Source organism: Archocentrus centrarchus, chromosome 4 (genome assembly GCF_007364275.1).
Source record: "Archocentrus centrarchus isolate MPI-CPG fArcCen1 chromosome 4, fArcCen1, whole genome shotgun sequence".
Classification (NCBI taxonomy): domain Eukaryota; kingdom Metazoa; phylum Chordata; class Actinopteri; order Cichliformes; family Cichlidae; genus Archocentrus; species Archocentrus centrarchus.
In genome coordinates this window covers 29188264-29203804 of record NC_044349.1, presented here as the reverse complement: position 1 = coordinate 29203804, position 15541 = coordinate 29188264, and the positions used below count along the sequence as shown (strand labels likewise).

Below are 15541 nucleotides of genomic sequence, written 5' to 3'. Positions count from 1 at the left end.
TTTTCGAGTGAAGAATTACAAACGAAGTCCTTAAATATCACAGACATATGTCTGCAAGCTAGTTGCATGTAATTTAATAAGTGAGTCTTTTACTGATTTCTTTATTTTTAATTTCGGCAGTTATGATCTTCCATACCAACTATGACGAAAGGAGGCAGATTAAGACGTGCAGATGGATTTATCATTTTGATCGCTGTTATTCCTAAAAGAAATGCTTGGAAAATGTTTATCACTGACATGACTGCTGAAAAGGTGCTTTATGCCCCGAGCTTAACTCATTCATCTAACCACTGATGTCTCATATCGTTATTAAAAAAAAAAAAAAAGACGTCAAAGTTTCATAATTGAAGCAGGACAGTGTTTAGTTTCATATGTGTGTAAATATGTGTGTGTGTGTGTGTGCGCGCGCGTGTAAGAGAGACTAAAAGCCATTTAAAAAACATATCAGATTGATTTATGTGCACATTCCCTAACAAGCCTGTGCCAAAGCTGTAGCTTATATACAGTCTGATCATCAGTGTTGTACTGTAAACAATTGTGCCAATAAAATTAAAGCTGTATAACAACAAAACAGACACACATCTGTCACGAGTCTGCTTTTTTTTTTTTTTTTTTTTTTTTTTTTTTTTTAAATGAGACCTCTCACACCTGGTCTTAATTAGGTCTAATGGAGAGCTCCGTGTCGCCTGCTCTATTTAAATAGTTACAGCAGAACTTTGGCTGGTTGAACAAAATGGCAACATATGGTGATGAGCCAGTCGATACCTACTTCTATTCTTCTTATAATCCTTACATGGGCAGATACCCCCGGCCTAAAGACGCGGGGTGGAAATATAAAAGTTACTTCTCCCACTATGGAGACTCTTCTGATGCCTTCAACAACCACCAGCGCGCCCAGCTGAAGTCCATCTTGTCCCAAATCAACCCCAAACTCACCCCGAGGCTCAGGAAGGCGAACACCAAGGATGTGGCGGTGCAGGTCAACCCGAAGAAGGACGCTTCGGTGCAGTGCTCCATCGGCCCGCGCACCCTCCTGGCCATGAAGCGGGACTTCCAGCGCAAGAGGAGGCAGGAGCCGATGACGCCCGACAGCCCCAAAGCGACGGGTGGCGTGCGTTACCCCCGCACTCTCGCCGTCTATTCCCCTATAGCATACAGGAGCGTCACCTCCTTCCTGGTCGATGACGACGACAACAACAATAAGGAAACTTCTAGTGAGACGGTGCAGACCGGTGAGCCACCGGGCGAGCCGCCCGAGCCCTCCAAGGACACCGATGGGAAGAAGGACGAAGACAGCCAGGCTGGCGAGGATGGAAAGACCGCAAATCAGCCAGAACAGAGCAAAAATCCCAGGTCCAAACAGCAGGTGAAGAGTGAGGGCGCGCAAGCGTCCGCGGAGGGCAAAGCGCGTGTGCGGTTCCAGGTGAGTTAATCACGCACCGGGAGGCTCATACCTAACACATCGCGCCTGGTAAGTTGGGTATGAGAGTTTAAGAACTTTACTTGCTCCAATAATGTCTGGAAAATGAACCTTGTTACTTAAATTGTTTCATCCGTTTTCCTAAAGTGAATCCTTCAAGGAATACACGGGTTGGATAAGAACTTACAAACCTCTTGCTCTTTGTCTTCCAGTTTCTGGAACAGAAATATGGATATTATCACTGCAGAGACTGTAATCTGCGATGGGAGAGCGCCTATGTGTGGTGTGTTCAGGGCACCAACAAGGTGAGCACAAGAGAAGTGGTTTACCAATCATGAGTGCATTATGTGAAGCCGTCTCAGTGCAGCAATGACTTGTATTAATCTGAAACTTATGCCAGATACTGACACACTAGCTAAAATACTATTTGAGACCTCTGCTGACTCAGTATCATCTTCCAGGTTTACTTCAAGCAGTTCTGTAGGAAGTGCCAAAAGGAATACAACCCATACCGTGTTGAGGACATCACATGTCATGTAAGACCCATTCTCTGGCTGTGTCTTTAGTTTCCTCATTTGTCTCACATGGCACTTTCTCTTGTCCCAGACTTGCAACAAAGCGCGCTGTTCCTGTGCAGTAACACTACGGCACGTTGACCCCAAGCGACCCCACAGACAGGATTTGTGTGGCAGGTGCAAAGGCAAGCGGCTCTCCTGCGACAGCACTTTCAGCTTCAAGTACATCATTTAAGGAGACTCTTGCCTGAACTTTGGCACAAGTTATGCATGGGGCACCTTCAATCCAGTGCTGATGAAATGATGGCGTCTTGGATGCAAAATGTATATTTGATATTTCAGTACTTTATTTCATGCCCGTTTTTGTGTTTGAACTTGAAGCACCACACATGCTTTACCATGTAATAAATGGCTAGCTTGCATTTGGTCTTTAAGCATTCTCACTTAAACTGTCTATGCCAGTTCACTGATCTCCACTCAAATGCAGCCCCTTACCCTGAGGTCTAAAACTGTACATGTGCAGTGAATAAGCCTGAAGATTGAGGCTGAAAATTGGGAACTGCATTGCTGTCTCTCCAAATCCACTAAAAAAAAAAAAAAAAAAAAAAAAAAAAAACTGGTCCAAGAATAAGAACTTTAGGAGTTTCTGCTGGTCCAAATATTGGTGTATTCTTCAATTCCTTAACTTTTAGGTTTGCAAATCCAGAAACCACTTACAGTGCTGCACCAGCCTTGCTAAGACTTTAACCTGAGAGTCATGATCCTAAACCAACCCTTTGTTTTGAATATTGCATCTTTACCCCATTAGAGTCACAAGGACCGTATAACGGGGAGCTGGCAGGTCAAAGGCCACTTATAGTCTAATCAAGCTGTAGCTGGGTGTATGTAAGAAAAGCAGCTATCAGGTTATGTATGACGAGGTCTCCAGCAGATCCAGGCTCAGGGAGGAGCAGCATCTGCTGTGACTTCTGGGAATGAGAGAACTAAATGAACTAAAATGGCTTTGTTGTAAATGCACTACATTTATAACAAAGCCACAGTTTCCCCTGAAGCCAAAAGCTCAGACTTTACATGTTGCTCTCCAATGCTTTCTTCCTACTGTCTAGTCAGCAGTCTTCCCCATGATTGTGTAGCCTACAGAACTACAATGAGACCATTTAAAGGCCTTAGCTGATTAGAGTGTGGCACCAGGTGTCTCATACTGAACCTTTTCACAATTTTCTAAGATACTGAATTTGGGGTTTTCATTAGTTACCAGTTATAATAAAATTAAAAGAAACATTTGAAATATGTCTGTGTGTAATGAATGAATATAATATACAAGTTTCACTTTATGGATGGAATTACTGAAATCAACTTTTTCATGATATTTTAATTTTATGACCAGCACCTGTATATATTGTATATATGGGTGGGCACATTTTACTACAAACCATTCAGTGCTTTATTCTGTCTTTGAGTGCTTTCTAATACAGCACTTGGACTGGAGTGGAAGCACCAGAGGCAATTTGGTTTTCACTATCTTGCCCAAATACACTTGGGCATGCAGAATGGAGAACCACCAACCTTTCGATTAGTAGACTCTCTCTACCTCCTGAGCTACAGATGCCTCCATGGATATGAGAACTTGGCATTTCCAATCAAGAACTAGATGCACTTGTTTCTCAAAACCTCCACACTGATGAGCAGAGGTGGTTGTGCCCATGCATGATCTTGTTTATGGAAGCCAGGTGAGGGGCAGCGAATCAAAAGAAAGTGGACTTTCAGGAAGGAGGATGTTAAAGAGAAGGGAGCTAAAGCTGCCTGTTTTAGAGGAGTTTAAAATAAATGAGGATTTAAAAAAAAAAAAAATCTTACAAATTCTACCAAGAAAAAATAAAAACATGAAGATGGTGCTTTCACAATTTTAATAACTTAAGACTGAGCTCATTCTGTAAGGTTTTTATTGATCCAGAAAAGGCTGGTATGAGTGAACAAGGAAAAAATGTATAATGCAGCTCTACATTAACACATCTTCCAGGTAAATAATCATTAAATAAGAACAGCATTCATATGTACCAGACAAGCAGGAGGAAAAAAAAAAAAATGCTCTGAGGAATGAGTACAGTGACTGTTACAATGTGCCACGACGAGCTGTCCAGAAAGTATTTGGCTAACGGTTCATGTCCTGCAGTCACAGCAGCAAGTAGGGGCTTTGTGAGAGTACAGACACTCACTTCCCCCTCAGGGAAAAGAAAAAAAACCAAACAGGATCAAAATGCAGCAGAGGATGAGCGCCGCTTTGCAACATGATCAACCTACATGGACAGAATCAAACCTCATCTCCTCCCTCGTAAGGCTTTACGCAGAACCTACGTTGCTAACAAAAAAGATCACAGTGGAGAGAAGGAATGCATATGGGCGTGGCTTGGCTGGATTGGTGGGGGCCAGCAGAGGAGATGGAGGCTACTTTTGATCTCCCATGCCGACAGGCGGCTTCTCCAAACGAGCGCCGCATCCCTCTTTTGCAAGACCACAACCAACAACCAAGGCAGGCTTTGGAAAATTTGTATGATTGGATGACAAAAGGTGGAGCGGACCATTAATGACTCAAACCTGGTTCTGGCTTTCTCATCACATTAGCTTTATACATACATCCTAATTGGATGAACAGTGCATTACACAAAAGTACAAGGGGAAAAAATACTGGTTTTACACTATACATTTTCTAAAATATATACAGAGTAAAATAAGTTATGTTTCCATAATGAGCTGTAGCCAGTCCGCACTTGTGTGCAATTATATGCATTTTTGTGTGTGAGCGTATACCAGAATATCCAATATATATCACACAGTCAAGAGTCTCTAAAGGCATCTACTTATTTGGTTAAAGAGTGAGTTTTGCGTGAAGACCTGTTGAAGGGGACTCTCCTCTCAGAGCAGATCAATAAACAGATATATTTCTCTTTGTACACTCCCTGAAGGCAAATGTCTCCCACAGGATTAACATGTTAAATATCCTAACATTTACAACCTAGGATGTTAGCTCTAATAAAAAATACATTTCTCAAAAAAATATTCTTGCAGTGCTTTTTCTCTTTCAAGCATGCGTTTGAAAACGTTTCAGTTTTTTTTAAAGACTTTTTCTGAGTTTGCTTATGAATCTTGATGGTGTGTCCTCACACATACGACACCTCCTCTGGACCGTCTAGCAGACTTCAACTCCAACTCCCAGTCCAGACCCCCGAGGAGGCCTCCGCCCGGTGTGACGGGCCCCTCGAGTCAGATCCAGCAAAAAAGAGAAAACAAACAGCAGCAAAAAAAAAAAAAAAAAAAAGAAGAAGAAAAAAAAAAAGAAAACTCACTGCCCCCTCTCTTATTCTCCCAGCCACACCACCACATGACTTATTGCAACTGAATTTTGCGAGTTGGCTTAGTCTGGGAAAAGCTATTAGCTTTAAGCATTCATACATGTAATAATATATATTAAGAGTCACAGTTATTCCCACGCATCCTTTAGCCCTTTATAGGTGGAGTCTCTCTTGTCCTCCGCCCCTCACTGCCTACTCTCCAAGCTGAGGGGAGGTGTAGAAGAGAGGGGTGTGTTTGTCCAGTCTAGTCCAGCCTGCAGTACCTCAGGCTCACAGTCCGGTGCTGACTATGGTGTTGTGGACCTGGCAGGCCTGCGCCTGACTCAGAGCCTCACGGATCTGCAGGTTGAGCTCCATGAGGCGGGTGCTAGCCTGAGACAGGTCCCTGCTGGGGCCCACGACTGCCAAGCAGCCTGTCTGACCCAGCGTCTGGTGACGGAAGTAAATGTGTAGTAGAGTCTGGACTGCGTTGTCCGTCTCGTTGCCGAAGATGTCGTTGGGCCACAGAGACCTGGAGACGACGAAGGGTGAGAACACAGAGACATGAACAAAAATGCATCATAGAGAACATTTTGGTTTGTTTTTTGGATAAATCCTGAGCACTCCTATGAAAACATTTTCAGGACTGCGAACAAACACACTTTTAGATCAAGAACAGAGAAAATGTTTGGCAGTAGTTGAGCAGAGTATTAAATGGTAGACTGAAGACTTATGAAAGGATGTATCATTGATTAGGTAATGCTACAATCAGGTACCCATTGCACAGTTTTTGTCATTTTGCTTCAGTACACCACCACAGTGGATTTTAAAATCAATCAAGTAAGACTGAAGTGCAAACTTTCAGCTTTAATTCATGGGCTTTAACACTTGGGAATTATAACTATTTTTATACATGTCTCTCATCTTCATAGGCTCCGAAACATGCCACATCACCAGTCAACGAGCCACTCAGCAGCTGACACAGGAAACACCCCCCCAGCTTGTTCCACCAGAGGTCTCTTAAAAGGAAATTCTTTCTTCCTGCTTTCACCAAGTATTGTAGGTCTTTAACTTACGATATGAAGTGTCTTAAAATAACAATAATCGGACTTTAATCTGCACTTCATGCTGTCGCATTATGGGACAGACAATATTATAGTAGGGCATGTTGCTTAAAAAGTGCTATAGAGAATATTTTTATTATGTTAAATAAAAATGTTTCCTGGAACAAACTCACATTTGTCTTCTTTGTTAAGAAAGCTGAACTGATGCTTTATGAAGCAAAAGCTCAATGACCACATGAAAGTGAACACTGCCTGAACAACAGAACAGTTACTTCAAGAAACCAATGAAGCCAACGGTGCTGTGTGGATTCCCCCCTTTTTCAGTTAAATGTGAACCTTTAAACCCCCCAGGATATTCAAACTGCAATAGCAGGAAGCACGACACTGTAATGAAATAGCAACGAGACCAAAAGCATTAAAATTAGCCACGTCTTACTCATTAAATTATATTTGATTGGGCTGTTTAGGCAGGTGACTTAAATCACTGTATTGACCTGTTCCATCACTGATTAAAGCTATTGATTTGTGCCAGTTCTGTGTAACTGTGGTGCACGTCTTACCTGAAGATTTTGACTTGTGTGAGAGCAGAGCTGAAGTCTCTGGCTCTCAGGGTTTCAATCAGTGACTGTATGGCCGTCTCCGTGTTTGTCTGGGCATTGTCTGACATGCACACATCCTCCTGACCATCATTTCCTGTTTCCGCCTCCTTCAAGCAGCTTTCTAAGATAGTGAGCTCTTCAGACATGTTGGTAACCTTAGAAACAGAGACAAGGAAGGATTATTGTCACAGCATCAAATAATACAAGCAGATCTACCCAGGAGGTGAGGAAAGTAAACCCAGACTAAATATTACCTGGACTAGCTGACCTCTCTGCTCTGTATGGGAAATTATTTAATTTCATTAAATGTCTAAATCAAATTAAGGCTCCATTAAAATGCAGCCTGGAGAAGGATCGACTGCAGTACCGATTCAGCTACGACCGTTTATCGATCCTGTGGCTGAAGGAAAATAATTAATCAGAACGTGATTCATCACTCCAGAGAACATGTGTCCACTGCTCTACAGTCCAGTGGCGGCGTGCTTCACACCACTGCATCTTTGCATTGTGCTTGGTGACGTAAGGCTTGGATGCTGCTGCTCGGCCATAGAAACCCATTCCATGAAGCTCTCTACACACTGTAATCTGTTTGGAGGTCTGTAGCAACTGACTCTGCAGAAAGTTGGCGACCTCTTTGCACTCCCGATCACTTCCACTTTGTTATAATACTGCTAACAGTTGACTGTGGAATAATTTACTTGTGAGGAAATTTCACGACTGGACTTGTTGCACAGGTAGCAGCCTGGAATTCTCTGAGCTCCTGAGAGTGACCCATTCTTTCACTAATGTTTGTAGAAGCACTCTGCATGCCTAGGTGCTTGGTTTATACACCTGTGGCTGTGGAAGTGACTGGAACGCCTGAATTGAGTGTGTGTGTGTGTTGTTTTTAATAGTAAAAGTGTTTCCCAACATGATTTTGCCAGTCTATCAATCTTTCCTGTACCTCTTAGTTCTTTTACAGGAACCAGCCCAGTTAGGATAATGGAAAGTTTTATGGGATTATTTATGGAAATTTATATAAGTTATTTAGCATTATTGGCTTTGATTTTATTAAGGATCTCATTTTAATCGTCTCATGTTGACAAAAAAATTAAATGAATATTTTAACAAAATATTCTCTTATATGAATATTGAAAAATAAACAAGTGATTCTTTACATTCTCTCTTTGTAAAAGTGTACCTTATAGACCAAATTAAATTTTTTTTAATATGTATGTCAGCGTGCATCTTTCACCTGAGCCTCTTACTGTTGATGAACCTCAATAGCGGCGGTAATAAAATAAAAAGTTTAAAATTTTGGTTCTAATATTTCATAAATACAACAAAAACATAGTAGCACTCTAATGAAAATGCAACCACATTTACACTGAACACAGCTCTAAATAAATGTTTGTTTTTACTTCTATTTGCAAAAAAAGGATCTATAGTTATTAAATCTGCCATAGATGAGCATAGCAGTTCAGGTATGATAAAACAGTCATTAAAGAAAAGTAATGCAGTATAATTGACAATAGAAAGGAAAAAAAAAAAAGGGTGACTGGACTTCTTTCAATGTCTTTGAAGATGTTTCACTTCTTAATCAAGAGGCTTCTTCAGTTGTTATCAAAGTATAACGAGGCCATTAATGACCACAACTGGTCATTTTAGTTGCTAAATTAACCTGGTCTCTCTCACACACACACACACACACACACACACACACACACACACACACACACACACACACACACACACACACACACACACACACACACACACACACTAAACCTTGTGTCTCACCTCAGCCTCTCTCTTGATGGTGTCCACCCTGCTGATGAGCTTGCAGTAGGCCTGGAACAGCAGCAGTAGCTGAAAGTGCAATTTGTAGAGCCTCCGACATAACTCCAGCTCCTACAGAGACAGAAGACACAAAAACGCGGTCACACGTCAGCGAAACGATACTCTAACCTGCACTGAAATCACTCTGATGATCACATGATTAGAGAGGTGGGTATCCCAGGTTAGAGACTTGGGAGTAGATGAAAAAGTTAACATGAGCTGGTGCGGAGTGACATCTGGTCTGGACCATGGTAGGTCTACTACTGGGTCGTTCTATGAAAATGAACCAAACTGGAAAAATGTTCCCGCCTGACCTCTCAGAATCAGCTGATTTTTGTTATTGTATAATAACTTTAATATATTTAATGAGGCCATGCAGAATTTTAGCTGCATACTTTGAAAATATTCAGAGTTACAGATGGTCAAAGTACATGGGGACGAGTTGAAAATTTCCACAGCATGCAAGTAAAATTAAGCATGGCTTTATTAGAGAGAAACAAAATGAATCAGCTGATTTCGGGGGGAGGGGGGTGTCAGGTGGCTGATTTTTCATTCAACGGACCTTAATGCCAGAATTAGTGGTGAAATCTCAATTAGAAAATGATCTTGTGTGATGCCCCCTCAGCATGTATGATCCAAAGAAGGGTGTGATTACTAAAAGTTAAGCCCCTAATCTAGGAGAACATGGGAGAAAAATGATTTGAACAAATATGGGAATGGAACAATGAAATCATGCAAAATGAAAGTAAATGAATCCTAACAACAATGAACTCTCTATCCATCATATCCTATTGATAATGCAGCAGCGCTTTGGAAATCAGGCGGCGACTTTACACTGAATGCACGAAGTTAACTTCATCTATCTGCAGACAAAAATCAGTGCAAGGTGCAAACAGATTATCAAGCAAACAGGAAAACAAGGATAACGTTATGATTGGGTGGATGAGGAGGTTGAGCTGGGTTACATGACCAATCAAGCAGAAGCAGAGATACAGAAGTGGGTGTGGGCGGCAGAAGAACACGAACTGCTTTTCTCTCAACAGGTATGAACACATGAGATGGTCAGTGTTTTGTCCGGATGGTGGCATTATTAAAGTCTATAATATGAGAACCACTTACTGCTAGATTTTCCATTTGCTAAGCAAGAAGGTGAGCAGGTCACACACACAAACACACAAACAAACAAACAACAAACAAAACAGAAGGAGAGAAAGACCAAGAATTAGTGAGCCTTAACATGACAGCTGAGACACAGTGACCTGATGAGCAGGAACAGTGGTTTATCATCTTCCCTTCACACAGGCCAGGAAATGCGTGCTCACGTCAGCAGTAACAGAAACTTTTATTCTGAAAAGCTGAACAACAGCATGTGTGATGAGGGGGGAGAAAAGACGTGGTGCCGTAGAGGCTACACAGAGAGGAAGGAGGAGGCAGTGAAAGACCCCTGGATACGTCTGATAGAAAACAGAGCATCAGTTTTAACCTAAGATAACATCTCTGTGTGAATGTCAAACACAAAGGGAACTCCACAGATCTGTCCAAGGAGCTCGATGTCAGAGAAACCTACAGACCAAGACGTGGAGCGAGAAATCATGCAAAGACTTCAAGTATACAACCTCTGTGTCAGTCTTATAAATCTCATATCATGAATCTGAAGTGGCAGAACTGGAAAAACCACCTAGGTTTGTCCTTTTAATGTCTATCTGGAATCTTAGTTACAAGAAAAAATTTTTTATTTCCACATTATTTCTTTACATTATTGTTAATATTTTATCATCCAAAACAAGTAAAAATAGTCGCTGGCAAATTGTTAGAAATATTGCTTTTCTTCAGTGTCTGTCTGGCACGTGACAGCGCCACCACCTGGTCCATACTGATTTGTTTCATGCATTCATGAAAAGGGCTTCTTCCTGTCCTTGCCTTTCACAATAAAAATCCTAGATACATGCAGTGTGTTACTGCTGTACCTTGTACTCTTGCTGATGAGAGAGGTTCTTCCGGCTGCCCCTGTATTTCTCAAGCGTTCACTAAAGCAGATCAACCTGCATGTTTGATCTGGCACAGATTTTATGCCAGATACCCTTTATGATGCAACCCTGACATTTATCCAGGCTTGGAATGACAGTAGTGGCACATTAGGTTGTGAGCCACTGAGACTGGGTTCGTGTCTCCTGGAATTGGAAAGTGCCATTAGTGGTACTAAGGGTTAAACCTCACTAGCACCTGAATGGGTGTAGTGACAAATTCACATTCACATGCCTTTTCATATGCTGCAACTGAAGAGCTACTGTAATTAGTGTAAAGCCAATTCTTGGCTTCGATATGAAACTGAGTTTTGGAATCATGGTTTTAAAAAGATTAGCTCGTCTGCTTTCTTTAAGCTGAGAACGATGGTCAGTGTAACCAGTGGATATCCGGGACAAAATTTCCATTTCCTTCGCCAGTCACTGGTAATGAATGGAGATAAAATAAGCTAAATCTTAAGTGGATGGTTATCAAAAGCATTTCAGGAAACGTCATCCCTCCTTTCCATGGTTTACTTGCATGCAACCAAAAACTGCTCACACTTAAATTCCTCAGCATATTTCTGACTGTAACCATTTGGCTTATAGCTAAATGTCATACTTTGTGTACCAAATACATCAACGCATCCTTACTAATAAGTAACCTGTAACATATCCTGTATTAGCAGGAAAGCTTGTGTGGGTTGTCGTTTCTTTTTCAAAGGGAAGTCGTATAACTGCCTCTGTGCTTCTTCCTAAACTGAGATGTTTTCTGTTTTTATTTCTTTAAGTAGAACAGTCAGAAAAAAAAAACACATGCTGTTTAATTTCAGTAGGACTTTATCAAATTCAGGTGCACCTCAATAATTTGCATTAATAAAAAAAAAAAAAATCAAACTGTTCAACACAAACGACAAATAACATTCATGGATATCAAAGTAAAAGCGTTCATTCCTACCTGTGCGTGAGTATTGGGTCGCTGGCTGCTGTCTTTGTCCCCGAATGTTTTCCTGCAGTTCTCCAACCACTGCATAAACAGGTAAGAGACAAAATAGGAGGCAGAAAAACATAAAAGTCTTAGAGGAAGCAGAGGAGGCATTACAAGACCTTTTTTTTTTAAACCCAATGGACATGTGCGTCTACATTTGTGTGTGTACATAATAAAGGGAGGAGATTTAATAAGAGCGTTGTATTTAGCGAATTAAAGAAGGCCTGTTCCAGAGCAGGGATGGTATCTGGGCCTCCAGGGAACATTGCTGTCTCATTCAATTAGCGCCCCTGCATCCCAGAACCCCCCCCCCCCCCCCCCCCTGCAATCTCATCTCTTTCTTCCCCTCCCCTTTCCTCCCTGCTCCCACCCCTCACAGCTTCTCCTGCCTGGCCTTCTGTAACTGATTTAGGAGTGCTGGGGGTTATTTTTATCCCTTCGGCAGGGTTTCTCACTGATGATGCAGACACTAACGGCAGCTGAATGTACTCATACTGAACACTGATTCAGTGTCTGCAGCTGCTGATGAGACAGCCTGTGCTCATCTTGTACAACATCAGCTATTTGTCTGTCTGTCTCCCTGGCCTTCCGCAATGCAACTGCATAGAGATGAAAGGCACTTGACATGTTTCCTGAGCAGTTTTTAAAAATAAAGAGGATGTGAAGTAACACATCTGGTGGGAAAAGGCTCAAAGAGGATGAAAAGACGACATGGTGGACACGGTGAAAGATAAATGATGACTTACAAGCTCTGCTGCTTCTCTCTTGGCGTTGTAGGTGTCCAAGTGTTCCTGCAACTCCAGCACACTAAACTTCAGAGTCTCCAACAGTCCACAAGAGACCAGCTACAACAGCAAGACAGGACACCACACATATTAAACCACAACAACACCCACTACACACACACACACACATGATGGCCCCAAGGCCTTGTATTAGTATTGGTTGTTGGGGACTGCCTTTTGCTTCTTTCTTCTCGGGTCCTAATTCATGGCTCCTCTCGTCTCACAAAAGGAACTGACTTCACTTACTTTGGAGTCCATATAACAGATTTGATGTCTCTCACTCTCTCTCCTAGATGACAACTTGGTTTTCATTTGCTTTGACTGTGTTGCAGTTATTACAAGTTTAGGTCACATGCCGTTTTAGGTTGGCACTTCGTCTTTGACTTGTTATGTATTGGATTTAAAAAAAATGGTGCTGGGTGAATTTTCCTTCTAAGATATGTCATAAATGAGCTGGGCATGACGCACAGTATACAGAAATATCTATACCAGGACACACACACACACACACACACACACACACACACACACACACACACACACACATGCACACGCACTGAGCACAACATGAACCATTTTTACAAAACAATCCAATCGTGTAACTGCTCCAGCATTAATGGCGTCTAGCTTTACCAGGATTATTAGAATGACAGCAGACAATCATGTGGGACAGCCTCACCGTCTCTGCATCCAGCAGCACAGTGGGACACTGCGAGCGAGACGTCATGACTTCCAGGGAGCTGAGGAATTGATTACCCATCCGTTGGAGCCTTTCCCCGAGAAAGCAAACAGATGCATGTGTAATGGAGCCAAATTTCCTCTGAATACTCTGAAGAGTAAAAAAAAAAAACAAAAAAATAAAAAAAAAAAGGAAGGTCATGCTGAGAAAGCTTACTTGTAAACAAGATGCATCAGATAAAGGGCAGTCCTACCAGCCAAATATGCAACAACAACAACAACAACAAAAAACATTTGGTACACATTTACCTGAAAGAGTCGAGAAAACACGTGGAAGGTATAAACAGCCGAAGACCCATCTGTGTCTGACAACATCTGGTTGACATGGCAACGCCAAGCATCTTCGTCATTGTCATAGGCAACAGGCTGGAATGCAGCCAGGATGGCTGAGAGGAAGGGTGAAGGGGGCGGAGAGGCCTGAATCTCTGGGAAGCCGTCTGCGTCACCTTCATCTTGGCTGAAACACACACGGGGGCCAATAAGCTACAGTCCGACATGTTCTACACCCCCCTCTTTCTTCACTGAAGGGCAAATGTAAACACACACACACGCGCGCGCGCTCTCGTCATCACTCGCAGCAAGTAAACAACCTCACATTGCTGCATCTCTGCCTCCCCCACTGAAAATTCTGCTGCAGTACACCAAGAGCTCTAATCCGCTGCAGTGCTCTCACAATAATAGGTGAGCTATTAGCATTTTAGCATCACACAAACATGTCTCTCTCTCTCTCTCTCTCTCTCTGTCTTTCCCTCTCTCACACACACATACACACACAAACACAGATACTCACAGGCCTGTAGGACCAAACAGTCTGAAGAAGCAGACAGAATACAAGTATTTAAAGCCTGCGCTGCTGAGCGCTGCAACGGACACAGTCTCTGTCCTCATCCTCACCCCAACTATCGCTTCTCCTGCCCGTGCTCTCTCCCCTCGTCTGCAGCTCCACTGCTAGCAGCACTAGCGCACTGCACTCATCCCACACAGGACTGCAGAGAGCTCTAGACAAGCTAGGCATTTACACATACTGATTCACACACACGCACAGAGCTGCAAGCACAGCCAGCGTCCAACCCACTGAAGTAAGACATTGCTGAGTTGTTTCATCTCACGCTCTCCCACGCACATAAATCCTCATGCAGATACCTACACTAACAGTTAGTCTCCTGCCGTTTTCAGTCAGTCTGAGCTACTCACACAGTTGCTTTTCATGCATGCGTGGCTCAGTTAATTGAAAGAACTTGAGTACAGTTATACATGGAGGTAAGTGAGTCTGTGTCTGCTACTTTGTTCAGCATTGCTTCTTCATATTGCTTTAGAGCAGTTTAAAGCCCTGACTTTACAACTGTCCTCCAATCAGAATTGGCCCACCTTGAAGAGCGGGCTGTTAGAAATGGACTGAAGCCAACCAACCCTGGCCCAGCTTCATAGCCCCACTAGGCCATGCCAAGAAAGAAATTACACAGCATACCATCTAAATCATGTCAAAGAAGTTAGATTAGTCACACACAGCAGATTAGTCCACATCATCTTCAGCCACTCCTCAACTAGTCTTCAATAAAAATAAAAAGGTTAATTCTCAAGCTTGCTGTTTTACTTAAGTGCAAGCCTAAATGTAAGCTGTCTGAAAATGCTTTAATAAAATGTACAGTTCCATTCAGGGTTTCCCCAAAGTTTATTAGCAAAGAGGGCCACCCTATCAAATCAATTTTTGATTAATTAAACTACAATAAAAAACTGGGCAGCATGGTGGTTAGCACTGTTACCTCACAGCTGGCCTGGCCCTTTCTGTGTGGAGTTCGCATGTTCTCCCTGTTCTTTGAGTGGATTTTCTCCGGGTACCTCCCACAGTCCAGAGACATGATTGAATGATTGAATGATCTATCAATCAGTTACTAAGCTTGTAGCAACTGATTTTGTAGTCAAGTTACTACTACTACTACTACTACTACTGTAGTGTAACTGTTTTCTATGTCAATTAATGGGCAACTCTTCTAATGTAGGTGAAGGTTCTCTTTATTTCAGCAAAGATGGGCATCACCAAGAAAAAGCTGGTAGAAAAAAACCCCCGAAGAAATTCAAATTTTCACATTTTATAAATTCATAAATGCCTACACTTAAAAAAAAATTTATATTAAATTTCTATTAAAATAATTATGTTTTTTTTTGGCCTTTTGCAGCTTTATAAGTGGGAGGAGAGAGAATGGGGAAGACTCAGTAAATGGCGACGGGTCGAAACTTGAACCTGCGCCGTCTGCACTTCCACGCGGCATATGTGGTCGCCT

At 42.2% G+C, this 15541-nt stretch overlaps 2 protein-coding genes across 4 annotated transcripts in view; one reads left to right on the top strand and one right to left on the bottom strand.

Annotated features, from left to right (window-relative positions):
• Nucleotides 1-733: 733 nt before the first annotated feature.
• On the top strand, nt 734-2317 carry zar1 (zygote arrest 1). The gene is made up of 4 exons (XM_030728045.1): nt 734-1423; nt 1633-1725; nt 1882-1956; nt 2027-2317. The coding sequence occupies exons 1-4, from the start codon at nt 734-736 to the stop codon at nt 2168-2170; spliced, it is 1002 nt and encodes a 333-aa protein (XP_030583905.1). The 3' UTR covers nt 2171-2317.
• A 1544-nt stretch (nt 2318-3861) lies between these two features.
• fryl (furry homolog, like) overlaps nt 3862-15541 on the bottom strand; it is a 64818-nt gene continuing 53138 nt past the window's right edge. Inside the window, exons 57-64 of one of the 3 annotated variants that reach the window (XM_030727818.1) lie at nt 13509-13716; nt 13201-13350; nt 12483-12581; nt 11707-11775; nt 9865-9882; nt 8707-8817; nt 6889-7082; nt 3862-5796 (exon numbers count right to left, since the gene is read on the bottom strand). In XM_030727818.1, coding sequence (XP_030583678.1) covers nt 5556-5796; nt 6889-7082; nt 8707-8817; nt 9865-9882; nt 11707-11775; nt 12483-12581; nt 13201-13350; nt 13509-13716 — 1090 coding nt within the window. In that variant the 3' untranslated portion in view covers nt 3862-5555. The remainder of the gene's footprint in view (nt 5797-6888; nt 7083-8706; nt 8818-9864; nt 9883-11706; nt 11776-12482; nt 12582-13200; nt 13351-13508; nt 13717-15541) is intronic. The other 2 variants (XM_030727819.1, XM_030727820.1) reach the window with 2 other exon arrangements.